Genomic DNA, 27,829 nt, shown 5'->3' with positions numbered 1-27,829 from the left:
CATTGCTGAACTAACATATTGCAGTAGATTTGTACTATTTTAAAATTCGTGGCTTCAATTATTTACCACAGTTCCCTAAGAATTTGAGAAACAATAACAGCTGAAATGCAAGAGCAATTCAAAAAAGGATCCAGTCGGTGTTAGTGAAGCGGAAAGGTATGTATGATTTCGCGTTGAATGAATGACGTTGCAAAAACTGCATGAGTTACAGAATCAACTTCTATCCCATTCACTGGAATTTTCTCCAACAAACTTTCATTTATTCAGCACTTTTAAAAATTTCTTGAAAAATATACGGTTAATAAGTGAAAGGACCATAAAAAGTACTTTTGGAACGTTCATGTCGACAAATAATATTAATTTCTATGATAAATGCAGAAATGTCTCATAATCAGTTAACTCCGCTGTTAACTCCGCAATTTAATCAGTCTCTTTGAATGTCTACGAAATAAATAAAAGCTAAATGATTCTGATGAACATCTAATTTAATGAGTATTTTTTTTAACGGAAGATAAAGGGTATTCGACAACAGGTGGGAGATTTTTAAAGGGGTGACTCTAGGGATCAAAATAAGACAAAAATCAAGAATGACGAAATAGCGTTTGCGGTTTTGTTTTTCAGTAATTAACGTTTAAAAATTCGAGTAAAAAGCACCTAAAACCTGCAATCTGCCCAGCACCGACGACTGAACGTCAGGTCAGCAGGGATGAGTACAGTCATAACCAAGAAGAGAAATCCGAATGCTGCAGTACCAAGAAACAGAATAGCACGAGGTAAGTTTCTACTCTTCAATGATTCTTGATTACGACTGTACCCACCTTTGACGACCCAGCATTCAGTCGTCGGTGCTAGGCAGATTGCAGGTTTCAGGCGCTTCTTACTCGAATTTTTAAACGTTAATTACTGGAAAACAAAGCCGCAAACGCTATTTCGTCATTCTTGATTTTCGTCTTATTTTAATCCCTAGAATGACCCCTTTAAAAATCTCCCACCTGTTGTCGAACACCCTGTATACAAAAGCCATTTGTTTTTTCTAACGCTTTAATAGTGGAGTATGGGTAAATTGAGATCGAAAGTTAAAAAACGTATACATCGATACTAACTTAAAGTTAAATGTATCATACTTAAGCCAAAGAGTTTCGAATGTTGGAAGAATCATTTTTAAAGGAACAGTGTAAAATTTAGAATATGAAAACAATATGAAATACAAAATGAAATTAAAATTGGTGCTTCCTTCATGGTCTGCCGTCACAGCGTTAATAAAACTGCAAACTATTCGGTTTTTCAAAATATTCTGTATGAAAGAGTATTAAGATGCAGAAAGAATTCAACAATTCAATAATTAGTGCTATTTAAAAAATTTTTATTTTTTAATTAATTTGCATTTTGTAGAAGTTCCTTCTTCAAATCGGATATTAGTTAAATTTCATAATGTTTAAATTGCACTTACAAATTAATTTCAAAATTATGTTTATAAATATTTTAAAGTCAAAGATTATTAAAAGCTTAGTTCTTGGATTCTTAGAATCTTGGAATCTTGGTATCTCGGGACTTTGGAATCTTAGAATCCTAGAGTCTTAGAATTTTAGGATCTGAGAATCTTAAAATTTTTAAATATTAGAATCCAAGTAAGATTTTTAAATTTCAAAATGTAGGCGTTTAGTGGAGGGGAGAGGGCTTCGCCTCCCCGGACGCTTTGAGTTCGGGCCAGGGACCGCTAGGTGACGGCCAGAGGTCGGTGCAGTGTTCTTGCAAGGGGTCGCCCGGCATGCGAATAGCGGTACGATAGGTGTTTGGGTCAGGGATCGTTTGTTATCAGCCCCATTGACGAGTCTGACAAACGATTCCGAGACGAAACGTTTTATTCCTTCCTATAAAAATTTTTTTGTTTCATATTTCATGTAAGAATTAAAAATATCTCACAAATTATTGATTCTTTTTAATACTGTGCATATCCTAATACTTTTAATGTAGAATTCTCGAATAAATTATACTTAATCGTTTTGAAGTTCTATTTAAGGGGGTAGACACGGGTAATGCAGCGCGTTGACATTACCGGCAAAAATTTACGGGAATCGGTTATTTGTCCTGATAAGAGAACACATAGGGCTGGGTGAGGGCTCATTCGAAAGAGGAAGGTCCAATGCAGGGGGCTCAACCGATGGTTTAACGAGATTGTGTTGATATCTAATAATATGAGTGTCCAAAGTAGAGAAAAAATCGAGAAAATACGCCCACTGAATCCAAGTATATTTTAGGTAACTATAAGAGTTTTGTAACTAAAACGATTTGTTGAGCCCCCTGCATTGGACCTTCCTCTTTCGAATGAGCCCTCACCCAGCCCTATGTGTTCTCTTATAAGGACAAATAACCGATTCCCGTAAACCCATTAATAGGCCCATTTTTGTCGGTGAAGTCAACGCGCTACTATTACCCGTGTCTACCCCCTTAAGCAACTTTTTCCCTCTAACCTATATGTAGGACTCGCTTAATTTCCTAGACATTTGTGAAAAACTATGAGCACTACTACATTGAATTTCGCTTGTATGTATCCGTCCGTGGCCGAGTGTATGTCAGCAAATGACCCTCGCTTATCAATTGTTTCTGTCAACACCACTACGTGACTCGGCTGCCGTTCATATAACGGGTGAGCTTAAAATCGAAGTTAACTAGTTGACATTGGACTTATATGGCAATCCCTGCATTATCTGTTATACAAAAAAAATAAAAAAAGAGTTTGACAACTACGTTAAAAATAAAAAGTTCTAATAAGAATAAATTATATGTAACGGTGCTCCTTTTTTCATTTATTTCAATCTGGTATGTTCACCCCCTATGTAATAAGAAACGGAAGCATATAATATAAATTACCTTACTTCTGTGAGTGTTAAGAAAACTTTACTCATCATGTAGTATAAAAAATCCAGAAAGGGTTTGGTTGTCAGGGAACAAAATTCAGCAATACAACAAATCTTGTATTTGTAATAAACGAAAATACATACATTTTTAGAAATATTATTTCATAATTATTTGAACTACTAATTAAGATCTTACGTAAAAAATTAAAATTACAGAAAAAATTATTAATATTTTTGTGTATCTTTTTCTACTTACACAAATAATTAATAAATCTATTACCAGACGATAGTTTTCATTAAAAGAAACAACTTCTGTTTAAAAACATTTTTTTTTTGTAAGTTATAACACAAAGTCGAAAAGTAGCCAAATTGTCAGGAGTTCAATTTTATTTCCCTATAGTGAATTTGGGCAGTAAAGAAAAATTGCATAACACATACATAAGTATTACATAATTTCAAAGTTTCATAGTTTGTTGAAGTTTAGGGTTGAGGGTCTTTTCTTGTCAACTGTTTAAATAAAATAAAATAAAAACTATAATATACAGTACTGTTTTCTTATTTTTTGAATTGCATGTTTTCTGAAAATTTCAGTGGGATCTTGTGGATCTCATTATATTTAGAATTAACATTTTTATAAATTATGTGAATAATACAACAAATTTTTAATGCAAACAAAAATAATAGTTTCACGTAGACAATATTACAAGAAACATTTAATAATAACCCTGCTTAATAAATTGTCACGTTTCTATCAAACGTTGCTGCAATTCTGTTACTGTTATTATAGGCATTAATTGAATATTACGGTTTAATTAATCCCATAAATGTTCAATAGGATTTAATTCAGCATTTGAACTAGAAGGGTAATACTTTGAGCCACTTAAATAATAAATATTTTTGTACAATTCTCGATACATGTTCGGAATAATTAATAAATGTGATAGATGAATAAATCTAATTATGTATTAGTACCACTAAAATATATTATCAATTATTATTAATAAATTAAAATAGCGATGGATTTATGGTGAATATACAATATGTATATTGATAATTCCATTTATTAATTTCTAACATTTATTCGTTGTTGATTTAACGAAAGAATTGTTGAAATAATTATTTTCCTTTCTATAAACAAATTTTCATACAGATATCAATTTTAAAAAATGCCCTAATTGAATTTTTTTCAAGAACAAAGCTTTTAAGTATACAAATTAATTTAGTGCTTTTACCATAATGTTTTCTCAATTATTATTTTAGATTTGAATATTTTCTATTTTATTAACGTTTTAAAACAATAATGATAATTTATTTATCCCAACCTCAGTACCATGAAAAGGATCAATTCATTCACATAATTATTATGTATACGCATCACATACAATTCTCATAATTTTATGTTAATTTAATTTGACCTTTTCTCATTAACTTATCTAAACCTTTACTTGCTAACCTAATCCATCCCTTTCCCTCTTCTCCTTTCTGTTATGTTCCAGCTTTCTCAGCTAATCCAAAGCTTTCTGACTCCGTTTTTCATCAACTAAATACCTTTTGTATGTTAACAACGTTACATTCTCCAAACGTTGACTCCCTCCTCTTCCTTCCTTTTTTAAATATTCTGGTAATTGCTCAATCTTTAAACATTTGTATACGTTTTGATATATTATCGATAAATACAGAAGATGATCAATGATAACAACAGTTATTTTAATAGTTAAAATAACTATGAATTTTTGAGAATAAATCCTCAATTAAAAACTGTAAGTGAATTGACCCTAAAAAATCCAAGAAGGGGCTCGTCAAGTCCAACAATTAGAAAATATTGAAAATATACCTATTATCTTTCTCATAAAAAAAAAAATCTTCAAAAAATTACTTATTTTCATTTATGTTTCAAGATTAATACTACATAATTAATTTTGGTTTAATAAATATATCACTAAATAAAAAAAGAAAGGATTAGGTATCAAAATTTTTGTTTTACATTTTCTACTTATTTCTGCATGTAGAATCATCCATATTCTCAGAGGTACTATTAATACTGGAACACTCTGTATGTCCCAACCTAATATTTTCCTCTTTAAGCAACTCTCATCTTTGTCACTTTGTCGTGTCTTCAAGTATAATAGAGATATTCCAACATCCTAAGTGCTTTAATTTGCAAGTCATATGATTTAAAAGAGACTGCATTTGTGAAATATTACAGCATGGTGTTATATACATTGGCATAAATTGAATCTTCTTCTAGGCTGAGCCAGATCCCTTAGAAATTTGCAACTTTTTAACCGACTTCGAAAAAGGAGGAGGTTACTCTAATTCGATCAGTGTATTTTTTTTTTTCTTCTTATGTTCGCCGATTATTCCGAGATGGATGGACCAATCGAAACGAAACCTTTTGCATCTTGTAGAGTATTTCTCCCACTTGGTCCAGTAAAAAGAATATATTGCATTTCTTTTTATTCCTAATGACTTTTATCGCAAAAAACGTAATGCTTCATTTATATTTTTCGGCGTTTAGGCTGCAAGGAATGTACCGATCGCGATGAAACCTTTCACATCTAATAGGAGATATTTCCGCGATGATCCCACTTGCAAAAATGTATGAAACTTGTTATCGTTAATATCTATCGTTATTGCAATTAACCAATAAGAACGGTAAACCACCTTACGGCAGCCTACGAATACTGCTTGTTCCACTAAAAAGTGTGAAATAAAATAATTTTTAATAAAAAATACAACCGACTTCGAAATGTGCAAAAAAGAGTAAAATAATTTATATTTCGTTTATACAACTGCGTAACAATTATTAATGAAACCTCTTGCTACATTAACAAAATGCGCTAAAAGGTATAAAATAATTTCTATTTCATTCGCACCAATATTCCATAGCTATTAATAAAACCTATTTGATCATTAAATAGTATACCAAATACATTTCAACCTTTTCAGAGGCGACGCAAAATTAAAAATACCCGAACAAATGATGCTGTCAGCAACGATTTGATTGCGGTATGGCGAGCTTGGTAATTAATAAGTCATAAGGAAAAATTTGGAATATTATAGATACGGCGGCAAATATTTGTAATTGTAACGATTTTAAATATTTACATTTGTAATTGTAAAAGTCTTTAAATTTTTAGGATCTGCAATTTTGTGATTTTGAAAGGCTGGAATTTAGGAAATCTAAAATTTTATAATGTTAGAAATGTGGAATTTTGATAACCTGGAATTTTGAGATTCTGAAATTTTGTAATTTTGGAACTGTGGACTTTTGAAATTTTAGAATTTTGGAATTCTGAAATTTTAAAAATATGTAATTGTGAAATGAAGAAATGTAAAAAATTTGAAATGTTTTAAATGATAAGGGTCCACATTTTTAGGGAGATTAGATTTATTCTGGTCCCTACTTACAAGTTACGCTACTGGTTCCCATTTGCACATGTATTTTCAAACTCCTTTGAATTTTAAAAATAGTGTAAGAGCATTTGTCGATTCGAGAAAGACTCCAACGATCTTAGAAATTACGGAATACAGAACTTCAAAAGAAGGAACTTTATTGAATCAAGATCAAAAGCAGCTCAGTGACCATGAAGAAGTAATCAATTCAGTGTCTGCGAACAAAATGACAAATTACTGCAGGAGGTGGATCAATATCAGAAGCTAGTGATCTTAACCATTTTACAGTAAAAATTCATCAAAGGAAGAATTAATTTTTTAATTTCATACTAATTCCTCTGGTTATGATAAATGTAACAGTCTTTATGATATTTTTTTTTCCAATTTCGTTTCTTTCAGTATAATGTCCAGATTTTTAAGCAGCTTTGATGATAAAACAAGTACGGCTTTCTTTTATCTTCAGAGAAAAATATTGCCTGAGGATAGGATTTCATAAAGCTACAAGAAAACGCAATGAACGAATAAGTGCATCCTTTTAGTCTCTCTTATGTACCCTTCCTTTTTATAACAAATTAGAAAAAACTAATAGAAAAATAAGACTTTTTATTTAACCATAACATTTCTATAGAAAAGAAAATGATAAAATTAAAATATGAATATAAAAACAGAAAATGTAATGAATCGAAATATAGTTATTCGTAAAAATAGACAATATATTTTGTTATTTTGATGTAATTTTTTATACAGGGTGTTTCAGATCGGGTAGTACAACCGCGAAGGGAAAGATTCTACAAGCAAAAATAAGCCAAAAAAAGAATACATTTTTTGGTTTCTGTTTTCATTTTCGAGAAACTGAGTTTCGATTTTTTATCCGACTTCGAAAAGAAGGAGGATACTCAATTCGATGTGTATATTTTTTTTTTTTTATGTATGTTCACCGATTACGCCGAGACGGATGGACCAATCGAAACGAAACATTTTGCATCTGGTAGAGTATGTCTCCCGATTGTTCCCGTTAAAAAAATATTTGGCGTTTTTTCATTCCTAACGACTTTTTTTTCTAAATGTATGTTCACCTATTACTCCGAGACGGATGGACCAATCGAAACGAAACATTTTGCATCTGGTAGAGTATGTCTCCCGATTGTTCCGGTTAAAAAAACATCTTGCATTTTTTCACTCCTAACGGCTTTTTTTCTAAATGTATGTTCGCCGATTATTCCGAGACGGATGAACTAATCTAAACGAAACCTTTTGTGTCTTCGAAAGTATGTGTCCCGATTGGTCCCGTTAAAAAAACATTTTATATTTTTTCATTCCGAACGCTTTTTATTGCAGAAAGATGTACTATTTCATGTACGTGCGCCGTACGTTCGCCGATTACTCCGAGACGGATGGACCAATCGGAACGAAGCTTTTTGCATCTTGTAGAGTATATCCCTCGATTGGTCCCGCAAAAAACTTTTTGTATTTTTTCATTCCTAACGACTTTTATCGCAAAATACGTAATACTTCATTTATATCTTCCGGCGTTTATGCTGCAGGGAATGTACCAATAGCGATGAAACCTTTCATATTTAGTAGGAGGTATATCCGCGATGATCCCAGTTGCAAAAATTTATAGAATTTGTTAATAACTACTGTTATAGCAAAAAATCTATTCCTTCATGTTACTCTGCAAGGAATGTATCGTTCGCGGTGAAACCTTTCATATTTAGTAGGATATACAGGGTGTCACGCGACTACCTCGACAGCCGAAGAGGGATGATTGCTATGGTGGTTCTAAACAACCTTTTCCTTTGCCAAAAATATTATTAATAGCTATGGAATATTGGTATAAATGAAGTAGAAATTATTTTACACTTTTTAGTGCATTTCGAAGTCGGATGTTTTTTTTGTTAAAAATTATTTTATTCCATTTTCTGATATGTTACAGTACATCAGAAAATGTTAGAGACGTATTTTTTATGCACGTTAATTCGTTCATTTAAGGGTTGAGAATCGCCAGCAAGTGTTACTCCGAAAACTAATCTTTTTTACATATCTTGAAAATGAATTAGAATTTTTGGAAGAAGTCAACAGCAAATTATTTGTCATAAAAGGACGATATTGTATGCATTATTTTATCTTAAAAGATTGCATCCTCTAATATATATAAAGAAAAATAACATTCCTAAACGCGTGTTTCGAAAATGAAAGTTCAAACGAAATATTTATTTTTCTTTTTTTTGGCTTATTTTTTATTATAGAAACACCCTCCACTTGGTTGTACTGCACGACCTGAGGCACCCTGTATGTAAAGTGAAATATATTCGCGATCAAATCATTCTTCCCTATGTAAAACGGGGATGTCCAGGCAGTGCCGGTTTTAGCAATATTGGCGCCCTGGGCAAGATTATCGTGCCGTCCATTCGAGGGATAAAAAACGCGTCAGGGAAGATGTAGACATAAATGCCGCAGCATATATACGTAGCATATATGTAATATTACATATGAGATGTAGATAGAGAGAAGAGACAATGAGAAAATATCGGTATATTCTCATACTAGGCTGCGGCGCCCCCTACAGATCTAACGCCCTGGAAGATTGCCCGATCGCACCCCCTCCTAACGCCGACACTGTGTCCAGGGATCCCTTCCTTCTTCGTAGTCCTGTCCTCAACCGGGCTCCCATCCCTCTCCGTAGGTACGGGCGTAACAGTTAAGTATTGGGTCTTCGGTACCTGATTCAATAATTAGCGAAACCATGAGAAGGCAGTTCATCCTTGCCTGGCACCATTGGTGGTGGTGGCTACTGGACAGTAGATTTATTTTATTTTTAAAGATCGGCCGGCATAAGCAGGAGCTTGGGGACGGCAGAGCGGGTTTATAACCCCACAAGACTCAAACTCACAATAACTTTCTTCGTAGGTGCCCCTGCGAGAATGACCATGTAGGGGAGAGGAACCCATATACAAGGTATTGCAATACATGTGGGCATAGCTTCCAAGGTGGATTCAGTACGACAAAATAAGAAAAAAAGTTCGTATGGTTTCGAATTATGTACAACTATTTCTGTTTTCCAATAATTCATATGACTCTGCTGATTCCTTCCTTCGACTGTTTATAAGTAATTTTATCTTATGTACGACATTCTTGTCTGCTATGTAAACACTATTTTGTAATTTTTGGAGTATCTTTCCTAAAGGTTTTCTAGTGTGTCCGTCTGTCTGTCTTTCTTTGGAGAAAAACGATAAGAGATAAACGGAAACGGTTTTTGCTATTATGTTTCTCATGGTCTAAAACCGTGCGTTTAAGGGTTTTGGATTTCCGGTTCTGACCGAAAGTGACACAAAACCGGAAGTGAAAATACTGACCATATCAGATCTCAAAATGAATGTGATATTTAGAATCAGCATAAAAAAGGCATCAAAATGATGAACGACTCGACTTTCAGTCTGGACCGGAAGTTGGTTTAAATGACGAAAAACCAACAAAAATTTAAGGAAAAAGAACTTCGTCTTAGAATAAACAGAATACCAATTATGAAATCAGCATTGAAAGATCTTTTTCAAAATTTATTGATGAAACTCACTATTTTTGATCGGAAGTGGAAATATCAACCACGTCAGATCTCAGAGAAACTCCTCACTATTTTGCCGAACAATAGAGAAGAACTGGGTTTCAATCAGTCCATTGCAAGCCTGCATTCAAGCCGAAGGTGGCCACTTTGAACAATTTCTATGAAAATATAAATTAGACAATTGGTATAATACAAAAGCGGCTGTAATTTGAAAACAAACTGATATCGAGTATATGTTTATATGAACTTTTTTTCTTATTTTAACGTACTGAATCCACCTTTGAAGTTTGGCTGTGACCTTCCACCACTTACGTAGGAACATTTACGTAGAAAAATTTCAATTGATGTTCATGTTATTATTCATATTTTTCAGTTCGATACTAAATTTTATAAATTACTTTTAATATTAATATCATCAAAATTAAGATTTTGAGAATTCTCGTCTCCAAGGAAGCGTGATTTGATCATGAGTGTAAGTACTAACTTTGTCTATCTGAAATATTTTTGTTATTTTTAGAAATACGGGAAAATATTATTTTCAGAAGCTGAATATTATCAAAATGGGTCACGATAGATAAACAGTAATATTTTTGTGTATTATTAATTTCAATACAAACCACCAATCAAATCAACGATGTTCCGACCGTTCGACGGAACAGATGTGCGAGAATTTCTGAAGGGAGTTTATGACAGTTTTTCGAAGAAAGGCTATTTTTGAGTTTAGGCATTTTAGCATTTTCTGGCAGTAACCGTTTACCTTTTTGAATAATAGAGTCCGATTTTAAGTTTCGTTTTCGTCCTCAATTGCTCCACTCATGTCATAAACTGGCTTTTCCGAAGGGTAAATTAAAATTCGGTACTTCGTAATGGTACCCCAGCCTTCGACGGTCAACCTGGATGAAAAAACTCTGACGTGGCCGGACTTTCGAGGTTCTCGTGTATGCACCGATATCGCCCCACCCTCTCTAGACGAAGACGCGCTAAGGGCGCTAGAGAGGATGGAACCGATCTTCGGGGGACACGCTGATTGGAATTTTGACTTTTCGCAAGAAAAGTTATCGGAGTTAATATTGCGGCGTTCGTAACGCATTGAGACCCGTTACTTTATAAGATTTCGTACGCGAATTTTTAAAGAAAGATAAGATCGAGTATAAATTAGTTTAGTTTGGGCAAAGTTTTTTTTTATCGTCTGGTTTCATCGTTTCGGAGACCAGAAAGAACAAACAGTTAGAAACAATTAGTTTTGAATTTAACGCGACGCGACGTTCGGGCAAATGACGACGAAATTGCCACGAGTCAAAACAAACGACCTAAACAAATAAACACAAGAATTTACATAAACATATCAAATAGATATCGGCCATGTATTTTCATGTTGAGTCGATGAAACCCCAGTCCGTTATAATTTCATACCTTTTAAATAACTTTTTAATAAATCAGTTAATTTTAATTTTGCTTATAAAACAGGCTGGTTAAGCTTTGTTTTAAAAGTCTAGGACACCTTGAGTGTACTTTCTTTATTTAATAGAACTTCGAACCTACATTCGGTTCATAAGTTTTGCATACAATGATTAGCTTAAAATTACATAAACTTAAACTAACATACATCAAGTAATTAATTACATGTCTTGCGATAACAAATTCCTATATGCTGGACAAAATATTACATAACTAAAATGTAAGTTGTGTTTGTCTGACCGAATAATGCCTTATCTGTAAAATAGCAAGTGTTTGAGTTATGGTTAAATCTGAATCTTACTTTCACGCAAAAAAGTTGAAATAATTTTTATTGCTGATAAATTCGGCCCTTGTAGGAAAGGTTCTATTGTCAGTGGTGGTTTCCACCCATGTCTAGCTAGATTTTGAAGCATTTTGTTCCGTGCGTTCGATAGTAGAAGGCATTCCCATAGGATATGATTAAGGTCTTGACAGGAATTCCCACATTCACAGTAACTGTCTGTCATCTTGAGTGTACATTGAGTCCCATCGAAGTTGTCGCAGTGAAGTTGGCGCGCTAACGCCGCCGCGGCGTGATTGCGTTAGCGCGCCAACTTCACTGCGACAACTTCGATGGGACTGAGTGTACATTATGTATTGTAACGTGGTGACACCTGTGCCCCCCCCCCCCGTTACAATCGCTGCGCTTCTCCCACCTCACCTCCCACCTAAAAATGACCCTTAACCCTTCCAACACCTTACCCCTTTCCCCCGTCCACCGGTGTCGGGCCGATGGAGGCGACGGAAAGGAGGCAACAAGGATCACCCACAAAAAGGAGCTCCGAGGCCGGCGACAGATCTTCAACCCTTCCAAAAAGGAAAAGCAACGCGGGACTTCGGAAAAAGAGACGAAGCGGCCCAGAAGCTGATACAAACGTCCACCCGGAGCCATCTGTCGCCGAGCCCGAAGACCTCAGCCCACCCGCCACAGCAGGAGATCCGCCGGCCCCATCGACCCCGAACACCGGCAGATCGACAATCGATAACCAATCTATTCCGTTGCCAGAAAAGGCCCCCTTCCTATTCCCCATCCCCTCCCCAAAAATCATCCCGCGACGGTCCCGTCGTCACGGCAGCGACGACGAGCCGTCATTGAGCCCTAGGCTATCTTAGTATACAGCGATTGTGAGATTTTTAGTAGCGAGATACCAAAAGCGATTATAGAAAGCGTAAAGTGTGAGAGTTCGAGTGAAGAGTGTGGGTAAGCCCTTCCCTTACTACGATTATATTGTTTGAGTTTCGGCAACGGCAATCTTCTCGCCTGCGTATTTTCGCGTCCGCGTACTGTACCGACGATTCAACGTCTCCACGTTGCGAAACTCCTTTGTCCAACCCCCCTATTAATCCCGTCCACAAAGTTCCTCTCACGCGTAACGTAACGAACTTCCAGGGAACCTTTCCCGACCTGAGATCTCCCCTCCCACGCTTGTCCTCCTTGCGTACTCCCCCGCGAGATTGTAAGGACGTAAGTGCCCGTGTCCCATCCCTTGTAACGACCCCCGTTCTGACCCCCTTTTCCAAATTTTCGATTGCCACCGCGAGTGGCTGGCGCCCAACGATTATACTAACGGATTGTGAGAGAGTTTAGTAACGACAAAATTATATAGAGTGAACCCCCGAAAGGGTCACAGTATGTATGCAGTAAAGATTCGACAATTGCGAAAAAGATCTAAACAACAAGCTAAAATGATCTAGACTCTAGAGCCAGCCCTTTGTCGGCCATTTCCGATCTGACCGGAAGTGGAAAAACAAAATTTTCGGCCATTCGTTGAAATTTTTACCCACTAAATACAATGGCGCAAGAATTTTTTCGATAACTCTTACCGTTTGTCCTGTAGAAAAGTAACAGAAAGTCTAAATGCTATAGTCTCCTTCTCAAGATTTTCAATTTTAGATACGGGTTGGCTAATAAATGCGAAGAACTAATCTCCACCGTTGAAGGATACACCCCCTGAGACGCCCGGAAGTTCACTTTCCCAGTACATAATGTAACATGATCTGAGATCAGATATATCAATGAGGTAATTCTAATGCAACGACCTAACTTTGTTATTTTTCATTTTTTTCTTATAAAACTTTTACCAGGATATTTCTGACATTTTTCTGATTAAAATGATACGAAACACGATATAATTTGGACTATATTTACTGGTTAAATTGACGATACTAAGTTTCGGACACGGAGATGGATAGCGAATGAAAAAGAAAGAGAAGCCGCGATCGCGACAATCGGCAAAGATCAAAAGCGTATTATATTGTTCTAAATACCAAGAGGATGTTAACTTTTTTATTTTTAGTTTTCTTGTTATATAACCTTTGCTAACAAAGTTGAATTTTTCTAATTAAAATGAGATCAAATACGATGTAATTCGGCACACATATTTACTTGCAACAACTTATTACCTATTATTATAATTTCTATTAAATTAGAATAATAAATTTAATTAACAATTAATTAATTATATTAATTTTTGTTTTAAAAGCACGTTAGGATTATCTAAATATCCAATCTCAATAAAATATTCACTTACTTTTAAAAAATTTTGATAAAAAATTATTTATTAATTGTAAATATATATTGTGACCCTTTTGGGGGTGCACTCTGTACAATTTTCGTACAATATGCTCTTCAAAATTCGTTGGGCGCCATTCACGTTCTCGTGGCAATCGGAAAAGAGGAAAACTGTGGGTCTTTACACTCGACGGGGACCAGGCCCTCCAAGCTCCACTCTTGTGAACTTGATGCAAATTTTAACTCGGCGCAGAAAATCCAGGCAGCGCTGATGTCGCTTCTCTACATGCATACCTTGTATCACTGATTTTAACATACACAACTAAAGATATCGTGACGTCATGTTCCCGCGAAATTTGTCGCCGCGTTTTTCAATTGTTTCAAAATTTAAAGAGACTGAAGAAATATGGCGCACAGTGGGTGACAGTGGTGACAGAATTTTCAGGTTAGTGAATTCCATTATTATAATTATTACTATTATTATTGTCATTACTATTGCTATTATCATTATGACTATTATTATTATTTAAAAAGATGTTTTTTTTAATTTTTTCTACGTTTTTAGGTTTTTCAATAACTTCTGCTGATGAGATGCAGCAACAGGAGGAGAAGATAGAAATTAAGTAAGTACAGAATTTTTTTAAATTGTTACTGAAAGCATTAACTGTTTACATTGCTATTTTAGTAATATATTTAATTTTAATTATTAAAATGTATCTTAAAAGAAGGAGAAAGAAAATATGCAGCATCAGAGGGTGTATTAACGAAAACAGCAGGATGTTCTTCTTCCCCCAAGAGAGAAAGGATAAGAAGAGGATGGCACAGTAGGTGGAAGTATGTGACAACCCAAAGTCTGTGCTTCCACCTGAAAACTGAAATTCCAGGTGGTCTGTAGCAGCTACTTTAAAGAAAAATGCTTCATGAGGAAAAGATTAACATCAGCAGTTCCAACACTGAACTTATTTGGTAATAACTCTTATATACTTTTTATAGCATATGTAAATAATTGTTAATGAAAACTATTATTACAGAGGCTGTAATAAATATTGCATATCAGAGGCTGCCTCTATTAAAATAGAGAAGAAATGAAATGAAGAAGAAGATTGTAAGTATTCAGTTTACATATACAATATATAAAACCATTAACATAGTATTAATATATTAAGTATAATCTGTGAGCAGAGTGTGTGTTTTATTGTATGTATGATTGTGATTAATTGTATATTATTATTGATATATATATATTCATTATATTTTTGTAAAAATTTAATATATTTTCTTTATTATACATATATTGTTGTCATTTTTTCCCCTTTCATTATTTTTATTTTTGAAAGTTTTGAATAAGTAAGACCATGCACACGTATATAGGGACCATATGCTTGGGTGTGTGTACCTCACCGATATCATCTATATGTGTTTGTATCGACACTAGCGCTGCCTGGATTTTCTGCGCCAAACTAATTTTAGTTACAGCATTAAATACGGGAGTTTGGAGGGCCTGACGGGGACTCGCGACTTGACCTCGGTCGGCCGTCACACTCTTCGCAAGGGAGTAAGCAGGGATGAGAAACTGGGGTGGAAGCGGCTTGGAATCTCGGGGTGGAGGGTTCAGGGAAGGTTCGTTGCATTACGCGATCAAAAGGGAAGTCAAAAAAGGGATCTTTGAGGGCGGGAGAAAAGGGTGGTACGTAATAAATACATATTACGTGGTGAGCTTCTATTATTCAACGACTGTTGGCAATGACTGTACACGCCCCTTCTGACATGACGTTCAATCGTCGATTCTGTGCAGATTGCTGGTTTTAGGCGTTTTCACTTGAAACAACCGCGATTTTCGTCTTATTTTGACCCCCAGAATCACCTCCTAATAATTTGTCCTGCCTATTGTCGAACGCCCTGTACATACAGGGTATTAAATTTTAAACATAACAGATGGAATATCTCGTAAACAATGCATTTTAGAAAAAAAGGCTTTTTACAAAAGTTGCAGGGTTTCGAGGGGTACATAGCGTAGTCTTATTAATCTGATCTTAGATAGCGTAAATGTTAATTCTTGTTCATCCTTGGTTAATCGATCACATCAGAAATTTGATTTTTTCTAAACAGAAAGTAGTCTAACTTTTGAATCTGTCGGAAATTAACTTACATCTGTTTAAAAGTACAACTGAAAATTCAATTTCGTGGACGTAAAGCAATTAGAAACTTTCTAAAGTTTCAGAAATGTAATAAGTGGTTTAATTCCTTTTCCAAAAAGTTAGTAAGTAATGAAATTCCCTAGGACAATGAAGCGATGAATACAATAGATAGAGTGTGACTTTCCTTCGCTTATTTGAGATAATCTATCATAAGATTCGATGGAAATTTACCTGCTCATGCATAGGGAAAATTCCACCGAGGATTATGTCACCGTTGATACGTATTAGCTTCGAGCCATCTTCGTCGTGCGCCTTTCGATTGTGGCACTCGCTTACAACCAGAGAATATGATATCCATGTTAAAATCTTTCCTACGGTCATCTTGGTCATTGAAGTTGAAATTGCTTTCTACTGCCTGGAACAGAATAAAAATAGTATGTAATACTTACACCATAAATAATTAAATCGTATTTATTTAATATTTATTGCATTTTTGTTTAATCCTAGAAAGACCAATACAAGGGCCCGTTGAACCCACCAATTAGAAAATACCGAAAATATATCTATAGTAGACCAGCCTAGACATACAGGGTGTCCCAGCCCAAGTGTAACAGAGCCGTTATTCCGTAACTATTAATGATACAAAAAATTGTTAATATGGAAATTGCATGAGAAAAGGAGGTCTATGTTTTGGCCGAAGAGAAAAATCTTTTGCATTATTAGTTTAAGAGATATGATGGTCAAGTTTTGTTTCTTAAATAGAACCATATATTTTTTTCAGATCATGTGATAGTGCTTCTCAAGACGAATTCATTAAGCTTGAATGTATGCACTCGATTTTAATTAGTTTTCAAGATATAACGTTTACAAATTTCTCGATTTTCAGTAGATACGTCTCGGTTTGAGTAGCAAGTCGTAAAAGCGGTCCTATTATTGCTGTAAGTGCCACAGCGGAGGTCTACGCTAGGAACGGCAGACCCAAAGAATAAGAAACCGCAATAATAGGGCCGCTTTTACGACTTGCTATGGTTCCATTTAAGAAACAAAACTTGACCATCATATCTCTTAAACTAATGCAAAAGATTTTTCTCTTCGACCAAAACATAGTTCCCATTTTACCGTGCAATTTCCATATCAACAATTTTTGTATCATCAATAGTTACTCTCAACCGCGCTCGGCCGTGGTCGTGAACTAACGTATCGACACAGCGTAGATATCGAGGGAAGCGTACAACAAATGTTACATCGTCTTAAATTAAGAACAATGTGGAATTAGTCGCACGCTTCCTTCGATATCCACGCTGTGCCAATACGCTTGTTCACGACCACGGCCGAGCGCGATTGAAAGCCAGCGCTCTAGTATTTTTCGTTAATATAATTAAAAACGAAACTTCAATCAACATTGTGGTAAAGGGAAAAGTTGTTCAGGAGCACCCTAGTAACCCCCTATTTTCGGGTGTTACAGGAGTTATGAGACACTCTGTCTAATACTTTTTTACTTATATACCTACACAATACAGGGTGTCCCAGAACCGGGATAGGTCATTGTAAACAACTTTTTCCTTTGCCAAAATGTTGGCAATTAATAACTCGAAAATGAAGCCATAACCAACATTTTGGCAAAGGAAAAAGTTGTTTACAATGACCTCAGCAATCATCCCTCCACGGGTCCTACCCCAGTTCTGGGACACCCTGTATATCAATAAAAAACTGTTCGTGCATCCATGCCTTTTCACGCATCTGAATACTGGTTCAGGACAATGCGTGATAGGTTATCTGCTCAAATGTTAGAAGTTAATATTCTAATTTATATTTATTTATATTGTTGCGGGCGAAACCACGTTGTTTAGATTTTAAAAAAACTTTATTTCATTAACGCTGAGATCCGTGGTAGACTTCTTACAATTGTTGAACAAGTACAATATGTTCTCTTCGGTTGATGAAGGGTTGTCTCTGCAGTCGTCACTGATTAATTCTGCTCTGCACGCGTGGCCCTTCTATTTAATATGGTTTCTTATCGCATTCCCGAATTTTCCCAGACGTTACTGAAGCTAACGTTGATCCGATATTTTGGGTCTCAGGTTACCGAGACTACTGACTCAATTTCTTATGTTGTTTACGGGGTTTGATTGTTGAGAATATCTCAAAAAAGAAGTCGCAGATTGTATAATAATAAAGAAACTTTAGATTTGTTTTTGCGAGAAAAATTTGCGATTACATATTGATTTGTACGGTATTCTTAGGACATCCTGTATTTTGTACTGTTTTTTAGGTTTATTGATGCTCCTTCGTGAAATTCTTTCTCACTAGGAAACTGCGTACGCGTGCGTAAGTGGGGTCCATAACAGCTAAATCACGCGATGTCGTAACTGTATCTACTGTTCACAGATGACAAGAAGTCTTGCGGGACGGCAGGGGGCAAGAGAGGATACTACGCACACATCGATTGAGCCCTTAGTTTTATACGAACCTAATTACATAGTACAGTATTGCCACGAAATAAGCAAGTGGCTCGGGACCGAACCGTTGCTTATTTCGAGGGAGGTAGCTATTCGGCTTGACTTTGTTCTCGAAACGGGACGATAGAGAACGCGAGAAACGAGTGAGAGATCCGAGGTAGCGGCAAATCATATAGTGATCGGCCGAGCAGCGATGTTATTTTTTGAACAAGGATAGAAAGCATTATATACATATATTCCATCTTTCTTCTACTAACCGATGTCACTGCTCAGTCGAGCGTGAAATTTATTACCCTAAACATCGGCTTCGCGCTTTCATGGACCTCTCACTCATTTCTCGTACCTCTCACTTTGCGGGCGACTTCAAACAAAGAAGAGGGGATAGCGACTTGCTTATTTCGAAGTCGAGACCACTTGCTTATTACGAGGCAATACTGTACATACATGTGATCACTTCGGCCGTCACGACCAATAATACATGGGAGCTGAGGTGGGGCGCGACCAATCAGATTGTGTTATTCTCGTGGGACTTCTTGTGATTAGTGGACAGTGTATATGTATTTATCGTATGATAGTTTTCCTGGCTGTAATGTCACTTATGCATGTAAGCCTCCTATAAGAAAAAATCTTACGAAAGCGCATTACTGACTAAGTAGTTGCCTAGTTTAACTTTAACTGCCATAGTAGAAAAAACCATATGTAATTAGATATACTACAACTATAGTAATTATTAAGGATATGATCAGCTAATTTTCAAATGTAGGCTTCTAAATTAGTAACTTTGTGTTATTAATATCATACTGCAACTATTCAACCTTTACCTTGCCTTCTCTTTTCTTTTACTAATTATTCAATTATACAAAATCTGAAACGTCGGACATCGGTTATTAATATGACAGTCAATGTATTAAGAAGTCATGCCTTATCGTATTCTAGATAAACACACTTTTTTTAAAATATATAACTTACTTATAAATTGCATAACAATTTTGAACTGTTTTCAACATTTCAATTTTTATTGTTAACCATGTTAAACATATTCTTTAACATTTTTATGTACAAACCTGTGACTTTGTTATATTTAATACTTTTACAATTTTATTTATTTACATAACTACTTATAGTCAATATGAAGTAAGTAGCTGGTTATAATTAAAAATATTGAAAACCATTGAAACATTTTAATAAAACATTATTGTATGTATGTACTCACACTCTCCATAATTGAAAATAATGCGAATCATACTCAACACTGACATAACAATACATAACAATACATAAATGAAAAGTATTCTCAACGGCTATTTGTCTCCTAGTCGTGATGATCACTTATCCGATAACAACTGTACCGGAAAAGGAACTATACTGTTACTTCCGCTTAGTTTGGGTGGTTCGCCGCTAGACGGCTACCGGTTTTTAGGATCCGTATATCGAACTCCAACAACGCAATTTCGATAGTTGATTGTTTGACGAGGAACAGGGTGAACACGTGCAATACAATGTCGAAGAAGACTAAAGGAAAGAATGCTTTCTATTTCTTTATGCTTGACTGGAAGAAGCGGGAAGAAGCTGGAGGAAGAGTGTTCCCTGAAGGCTTAAAAGATGTGCAACGAGATTCAAAATGTAGCGAAGAATGGCAGGTCTGATTTCAGTTTTAAATTTAACGCTTTTGCATCATATTTTCGAACAATAGTTATATAATTTGGGACCCCATCAAGGCCAACTTTCAAACTTTATCTATAATTCAAATCTTCTTAATTTAAATGCAACAAACAATATACGTTGATACGTTCATTGTAACGGTAACTTCTGTTTTGAAATTTCACGTTGAAAACATGAAGGTCGTGCGAGCCACGTGTCTGTTAAATTAAAATGTAGCGTAATCAGTGTATTATGGAAAGTTGTTTCGTTGTTCTATAGAATAGATAGACTGTTATTATTACAATGATTTTTTTAGCATATACTGATGCATAACTGAATAAAAGATAGAATAGAAATGAAGAATATATTATAGTTTAAAATATACAAAAAATCAAAATATTATGTTTTAAACATAATTATTTGAAGCATCATTATATTATATAAAACATTTTTGTATCATTTGTGGTCACAAGAATATCATTTTTGAGTAGACAAATTTCCATTTATGACCACTTATAAAACTGGTAATGCGAAACACCCATATTAAGAATGATAGGTTTGAATTGTTGAATAAGTAATATAATACTTGCACAAAAGTAGTGTCAACTGCCAATATTGTTCTTCAGTTTTTCTTGGTTACAGCATATTTTACTTCATGTGTTTTTTTCTTATTTATTTCTTTTAATTTTATGAATGTAATCTTTATTTTCTTCTGTTTTTGATAGCCTCTTTTTCTTTTTAATCCTTTTTCCTTTCCTGTGTTTTTTTTGCCTGCATAATCTCCATCTATTTAATAAATTTAATTACAGTAAGAAAATGTTCAAGCACTTTTTATTTCTGCTTTATGACTTGCTTTTTAGGTCATAAAAGAATTTTATTAATTTATTTTAATGAAACAGCCCTAAGAATAAATAAAACAATGGCCACAAATGATACAGTGACCCAAGTCTATTCTATACATAAAATAGAATGTTTATATATTTCCAATTAATACTTAAATCTTTTAAACTGGAATTATTTGTGCATAGTTATTTTTCAAAAAACTGTGAAAGATACAGCCTACCATGAAACTTAAATATCTTATTTTCTCTCCCTGATTTCAAAATGATTTCATTATTACATAAATAAACATGTAAAATGATTAATGTAGGTTCTGGTTAAGTTTAAAATGCTATTTAATAAACAGAAAAATCACTGAATTATTTTGAATGTTGTTCTTTGATCTATGCATTTCCACAAATGTTGCTACATTAAATACAAGAAGTAGATTAATCCAATTACATTTATACAAATATAATGAAGCAATATTTTCTAGTAATGACAACAATTAATATGATAATATATACATAAATACATCCTTATATTTAATGCAGAATCTTTCCTCGCAAGAAAAAGGTTATTATAATAAAAGAGCAAAAGATAGTAAGATTGAGACTCAAGGAAGTTTAACAAAAAAAACAGCACTTGGAGAGAGTGTAGAGGAGGTTGCAGCAGCTGATAAACGAGAGCAAGAGTATCATCAAAATATGCTTCAGTACATAGAATCCATAATTACCATGAGTACTAAACATAAGAGTAAGTATTCAACATATTACATTCATATATTTAGGGAAAAGAAAAATGTATTATAATTAATTACAGATTTGGAAAAATTAAAATTTATGGTCATACATGTAAATTGGTTCTTCACAAGAGTAATTGGAATCAACAAATATGATTATTGCCCTGCAGAATTTGCAGTGGGAGAATTTAGTTTGGAAAATGGTATAGAAAACATATATCATGAAATTATCAATTCAAAGATACCATTAGGATGGAAAAGAGATGCAATTGAAATAAGCCAGCAGACCCATAGAATACCTGTGGAGCTTTCCCAAGGAAAAAACGACTTCTTACTTATGTATAACAAATTGATTGCACTGCTGAAAAATAATCAAACTGGAAACAAATTGCCCCCATTGTTTACATCAAAAGGTTTAGTCCCTGCAGTAAAATCATTATTAACGAAAATGACTCATGCAGCTGGAGTATCTTCGGATGATTTTCTAATCTATTCATTGGAAGCACTTTTTGGCTCATTGAGAAATACTGCTACACAAAGTGTGGACGATTGCACCATACCTTTAGTAGTCGCTGAAAATGAATTTGGAAAAGATACTTTCTTGTCTGTCTGTAATCTCGAATGCGATTTTCATAAATGTATCGATGGCTCATCTCAGTACTGCAGTATGTCTATAATAAAAAGGTGGGGTTTCACAATATGCGATTATTGTTGTGAATTTCTTGGTGTACCAATGGTCGAAGGAGTACATTTCCCTGTTGCTCAAACAATCGATTATGTCTATCAAGAAGTTGCAGAGCAGGAGGGCATTGATACTCAGCTGCAACTCATAAGTCTCAGTGATCAGCCAAAATTGATCGAATGGAATGGAGTGACTGAAGAACATAGAAGAAAAGTGTCTGAACGAAGTTATGCAGAAGAATTACGACGACGTAATGAGAGCAAGCGAGTAGATGTCATTGATCATAGCAAACTCAATGCACCATCAAACAATGCAATTTTAACTGGTCGACCATTACGCCTTCCTAAAACAACGTCATTAGCTATAAATGAAATAAAGGAAAATATTAATTGTTTAAATGTAACTGATTTCCCGCCATTAGGAGGAGAAGCTAAAACACCAAAGAAAGACGTAAAGAATATCAAGCTTCCACTGGGAAGAGGACGTTGTCGTACCTAAGTGTACAAAACATGTAGAATATTTACAACGTTGTTTACCATTTATTCAGTATTACTACATTTTGATATTTTTTATCATTTTTGTGAAAATTGGTTATTACATTTGACTTACATAAGATGATGTATGTACAAAGGTTTATTTTATAAAAGATATATTACATACATATATTACGAAATACTTAAGATTTTTTATTACCAAAGATGAAAAATAGATGTATCAATTATGTTATTTTTAAATTTTGATAAAATATGATGTTATTTTTATAAATAAAATAAACAATTTGCAATTAAAAATTTTGTAATTTCATTTAATTCTTGTAACAATTTGTTATAAATGAATAACATATTATTTCCAAGTATTTATATAATGATTATTCTATTAACATACAATGTACTCTATAGATAATAAATTTCACTTTTACACTTTAACAGTACACTATTTATATTGGTTTATAAAAATTGGTGCGAATGTAAACTTCAGAAAAATGGAACATTTATACACGTAAAATTTTAGTTAAATGTTTGGTATTGCCTCGGTAAAGAGAGTAAAGTTTGTGCAAATACGAAACGAGAATAGAAGTTCACTGTCGATATTCATTCCGCAGCCACCATTTGGCAGCGAGTGTTTTCTACCGGAAAAGGAAATGGAAATTCGTAGTCACACCCTATCGAAGGATGGCTTCAGGTCGCCAAGCGATTCTCCAGTATGACTGGAACGAGGTATATCTACCACTTGAATCTTAAACGTATTGCGTAACTCTGGTTGATATTCACTCATAAACGAAATTTAATCATAAAGGTTTGAAGATGTAATAATACAATACTTTATTTAATTTTAACTCTGTTATTGTTCAAAATAGTACAAAAAATGTTAATTGCAGAAAAAAGAATCTGAAACTTTAAAACAGCTAATGTTATGAGCAACAAATTAATCATTTGGACGTATATTCTATAAATAATTATTTATTCAAAGTATAATTTAAATGTAAAAGTTAAGCGACCTTTTTTTATTGTTGCCCATTCTCTTTACGAATAAATTTCAATTTTTGAATCAAGTTTATCTACCAAGAGGGTTCTCAAAGATTTAATAGCCCCAGGATCCCAGAAATCTTAATTTGGTCTTAATATCCACCCATTGAAATATACACATTTTGCAGTTTTAAAAAATTTTGTAGACTTCCAAAAATCTTCTTAGACTCAAGGTGTTAAAAAAGTTATTCTGTTTTAAAGGGTGAAGGAATATTTTTGAAAGCCACTGGCTCTCATACATACTCTTCTTCTTCTTCTTTATGTTACTAGAAGCAAATGCAACAGTTTGGATAAATATATACACAGTGACATTCATTCCTCAGAATAGGCTTTATTACATTTAATAATCTCCTTCCACCATCTAATGGGATTATAGAGGTCCTTTATGTACACTGTGTCGACTTAACTTCAAAATACATGGGCAGTGTACATAAGTATGTATCTTCGAGAGTGCTTCTATATATACAATATATTGTTACATAGTGCTTGCCATACTGTTGAAGAGATGATAATCTGTTAAGGAGATGTCGGAGGAATCTGGTGGGTGAGATAGAACCACCCAATTCAACTCTGTAACTGTCAGTTGGGTGATTTATCCAGGGCGAATGTTATCCAGGAGCAGAGGAATCTTTTTCTATCCACAAGATGGCTGCTTCGATTTTTATGTGTGTTCTAGTATAATACATCGTCCGGAATGCGACTCCATCGATAGTTTATCTTTGATCTAGGAGTTCAAATCGTTCACCGCAATAAGGGTTTAAGGGACTCTTGAAAATACAGGGTGATTCTCTCGCAGCGCAACACAAAAGCCGTCCCGCACAATGGAACCCTGCTGTGTTTGCGAGGGAAAAGACCCAGGGGCCATATCGCCGGACCCAAAACTGCTTTGTGTGTGTTTATAGCTGAGACGAAGACAAGAAACGAAGCAGCAGGGGTTCCATTGCGCGGGACGGCTTTTGTGTTGCGCTGCGAGAGAATCACCCTGTACTATCTGCATATTTTGAGACTAAGTCAATACTATTTTACGTGAAAGACATTTATGATTTCGTTACATGATTCAAAAAAGGAGCCTATTTTAAGAAATAAAACTTACTGTGTAACCAATAGATTAAACTTTCGAGACGATCAGATAGTTATACAAGCTGTGTCTTTAAAACATGGTGTCTAGCCTTATATTTTTGTTTTACTAGTAGAATTTCGTTATATTGCTGCATAGTCGACTTCTTTACTCTTGAACGATTTTTGACCTCTTTGAATTTCGCGCATTGGTATAGACAAGACTGGATTAAGATGTCTGGGACCCGAGGCTATCACACCTTCAAGGGTATATAAAATTAAGCATTAAAAAAAGATTTTATTTAATATTTGTTGTAGTAAATGGGAGGCTTATAATGGGGCTCATGACTGTAGCCCTCATTAGGTCTCCCCTTAATTGGCCACTGAGGATGAGTTTACTTAAATAGGCTCGAATGCGTTAATTGTTGCATAGAATGAGCTTTTGCTATATTATTATTTATAAAAATGTCACTTAAAGCCTCGTCTGCGGCAATATAATGAAAATTTACTCTATTGAGTTGAAACTCTGGAACCATAATAATTAATTAATTTAAAAAATAACTTAGATAGATAGATAGATTTATTTGACGCTTCCCTGCCAGGATTGCGTGGCGTTTTTAAGGAGCGTTCCCCAACCTTACATACATGGTGTCCCAGCTTAAGTGTTATAATTCCGTTATTCCGTAACTATTAATGATACATAAAATTGTTGATATGGAAATTGCATGGTAAAATGGGGCCAATGTTTTGGCCGAAGTGAAAAATCTGTTGCATTATTAGTTTAAGAGATATGATGGTCAAGTTTTGTTTTTTAAATGGAACTACATATTTTTTTCAGATCATGTGATAGTGCTTCTCAAGACGAATTCATTAAGCTTTAATGTATGCACTCGATTTTAATTAGTTTTCAAGATATAACGTTTACAAATTACCCGAATTTCAGTAGATACGTCTCGGTTTGAGTGGCAAGTCGTAAAAGCGGCCCTATTGTTGCGGCAAGTGCGGTTATTCTTTGGGTCTCCCATTCCTAGTGTAGAGTCTACAGCATCTACTGAAAATCGGGAAATTTGTAAACGTTTTATCTTGAAAACTAATTAAAATCGAGTGTATACATTAAAGCTTACTAATGAATTCGTTTTGAGAAGCACTATTACATGATCTGAAAAAAATATATGGTTCCATTTAAAAAACAAAACTTGACCATCATATCTCTTAAACTAATAATGCAAAAGATTTTTCACTTCGGACAAAACATAGGCCCCATTTTAGCATGCAATTTCCATATCAATAATTTTTTGTATCATTAATAGTTACGGAATAACGGAGTTATAACACTTAAGCTGGGACGCCCTGTATATTTAACAAACAAACTTAACTTCATATATTCCTGAATAATATAAAACCAAAAAGTAAAATGAGAAAAAATACAAAAACAAAGTCATAAACAAAATCAAAATCAAAATCGTATCAAAAATCATATCCTAACTTGAAAAATTATAAATTCTAACTCAAAGTCCTTATTTCTAGATAAACATTTAAACAAAACTAAAACGAAACAAAACTAGACTAAGCTAAGCTAAACTAAACTAAATTCTTGCTTTTGGTTTCCACTATTGATTAACTTTAACCTAAATTATAATTTGTAGTTTCAGTCTTCTCTGTTGATTGAGCCTCTCTCTTATTTTCTTTCCTTTCCTTTTAGTTGCCCCTTCTCGTTTCTTCATCTTTCCTCTTCTTCTATATCTTCCTTACTGTATTTTCCATTCTCCTTCCTTTTCGTCCCATTTCCACTCCTCGCCGTCCACCCATAGCTTCGGATTATTGCTATATTCGACCCTTCTTCCCTTTCCTCTTTTCTCTCTTTCCTTTTTCCCTTATTTTCCATCTCATTCTCCTTTTCTCTCTTGACAGATCCTCCTCTACGCTTACATATTCTCATATTACGTTCCCATATTCTGTTCTTTCTCCACAGCATTCTTCTACTATCATCCTCCTCTTCTAGCTCCGTCAGGATAATTCTCCTTCCCCCTTCCCCTGTCACCTCAGTTACCTTCCTTATTTCCACTTTTTCCCCCTAGCTCTATTTGCAGCATGATTCTGATTCTTCTGCTTCTTTTTTCTTTGTCTTCTTCTTCCATTTCTTTCCATACTATACTCCTATTTCTTCTCTTTTTATGTGTTCACTCTTCTCTCTTCTGCTTCCCCTGCTCTTCTTCTCATTTCCTCTATCTCTTTCATCCATTTTTCTCCTTCCTCGTCTTCTGCCAGTATCTTTTTTACTTTTTCCTGCCATCCTTCATTTCTTTCTTTCCTTATCCAGCATCCCTCCCAGACGTGCTCCTAGGTTTCTTTTTCCCACTCACATATCCTGCATTTCTTATACTCTTCTTTTTCCCAGTATCTTGCCTCTTTCACTTCGTTCCCCAATCTAAATCTGGCTATCCTTCTCCATCTTTCTTCCTTCCATCCTTTTCCAAGGTATCCTTGAATTCCCGGATTCTTAACTGTTATGTATCATCTATTATACCTTGACTTTATTATCTTTTCCCACCTTTCACTCTCTTGCATCAGCTTGTCTGCCCATTCCATTTCTTCATAACCCATCTCCTCATTACATCTTCTTCTTTCTAGGTCTGGTATTTCTATTCCTCTTTCTATAAAAAACTTTCCTCTTCCTTTGTTTCTCTTCTTATTAATTCTTCCCAGCATTCTCTTATCAATTTCCTTCCCCTTCCTTCCCACAGCTTCCTTTCAAAAACCCAGGCTAATTTCCCTGCTCTTACTCTTAGTTTTTGCCTTTGTAACCCTTCTCTCACCATATACTCTGGGGTGCATCAATCCACTTCTATTGTCCATCTTAGGAATCTTTCTTGTAACCATTCTATCTCCTTCTACTCTTTCCATCCCCATACATCTGCCCCGTAAATTCAAAAAATAACTT

At 34.6% G+C, this 27,829-nt stretch overlaps 2 protein-coding genes and 1 long non-coding RNA gene across 3 annotated transcripts in view; 2 read left to right on the top strand and 1 right to left on the bottom strand.

Moving 5' to 3' along the window:
- The window catches only part of LOC114880931 (metabotropic glutamate receptor 8-like), a 207,224-nt gene that overhangs the window by 93,060 nt on the left and 86,335 nt on the right, over window positions 1–27,829 (bottom strand). The window contains exon 2 of the mRNA XM_046287428.1: window positions 16,195–16,378. Coding sequence (XP_046143384.1) covers window positions 16,195–16,353 — 159 coding nt within the window. The 5' untranslated portion in view covers window positions 16,354–16,378. The remainder of the gene's footprint in view (window positions 1–16,194; window positions 16,379–27,829) is intronic.
- Window positions 14,028–14,892, top strand: LOC123988213. Its single transcript, XR_006829779.1, has 4 exons — window positions 14,028–14,270; window positions 14,391–14,448; window positions 14,551–14,791; window positions 14,857–14,892. It is a non-coding gene; the product is annotated as an uncharacterized LOC123988213 (long non-coding RNA).
- Window positions 19,822–23,097, top strand: LOC114881604 (protein maelstrom homolog). Its single transcript, XM_029198432.2, has 3 exons — window positions 19,822–20,062; window positions 21,437–21,638; window positions 21,705–23,097. The coding sequence occupies exons 1-3, from the start codon at window positions 19,922–19,924 to the stop codon at window positions 22,802–22,804; spliced, it is 1,443 nt and encodes a 480-aa protein (XP_029054265.2). The 5' UTR covers window positions 19,822–19,921; the 3' UTR covers window positions 22,805–23,097.

The sequence above is a fragment of the Osmia bicornis genome, chromosome 10, assembly GCF_907164935.1.
Source record: "Osmia bicornis bicornis chromosome 10, iOsmBic2.1, whole genome shotgun sequence".
NCBI lineage: Eukaryota > Metazoa > Arthropoda > Insecta > Hymenoptera > Megachilidae > Osmia > Osmia bicornis.
This window is presented reverse-complemented; position numbering and strand designations above follow the sequence as displayed.

Excerpts from the sequence above, each read along its gene's own strand:
- LOC114881604 (XM_029198432.2), top strand. The coding sequence starts at position 19,922 with ATGTCGAAGAAGACTAAAGGAAAGAATGCTTTCTATTTCTTTATGCTT. Across the intron at positions 20,063-21,436 it reads AATGTAGCGAAGAATGGCAG|AATCTTTCCTCGCAAGAAAA; the intron begins GTCTGATTTCAG and ends TATTTAATGCAG. Across the intron at positions 21,639-21,704 it reads CATGAGTACTAAACATAAGA|ATTTGGAAAAATTAAAATTT; the intron begins GTAAGTATTCAA and ends AATTAATTACAG.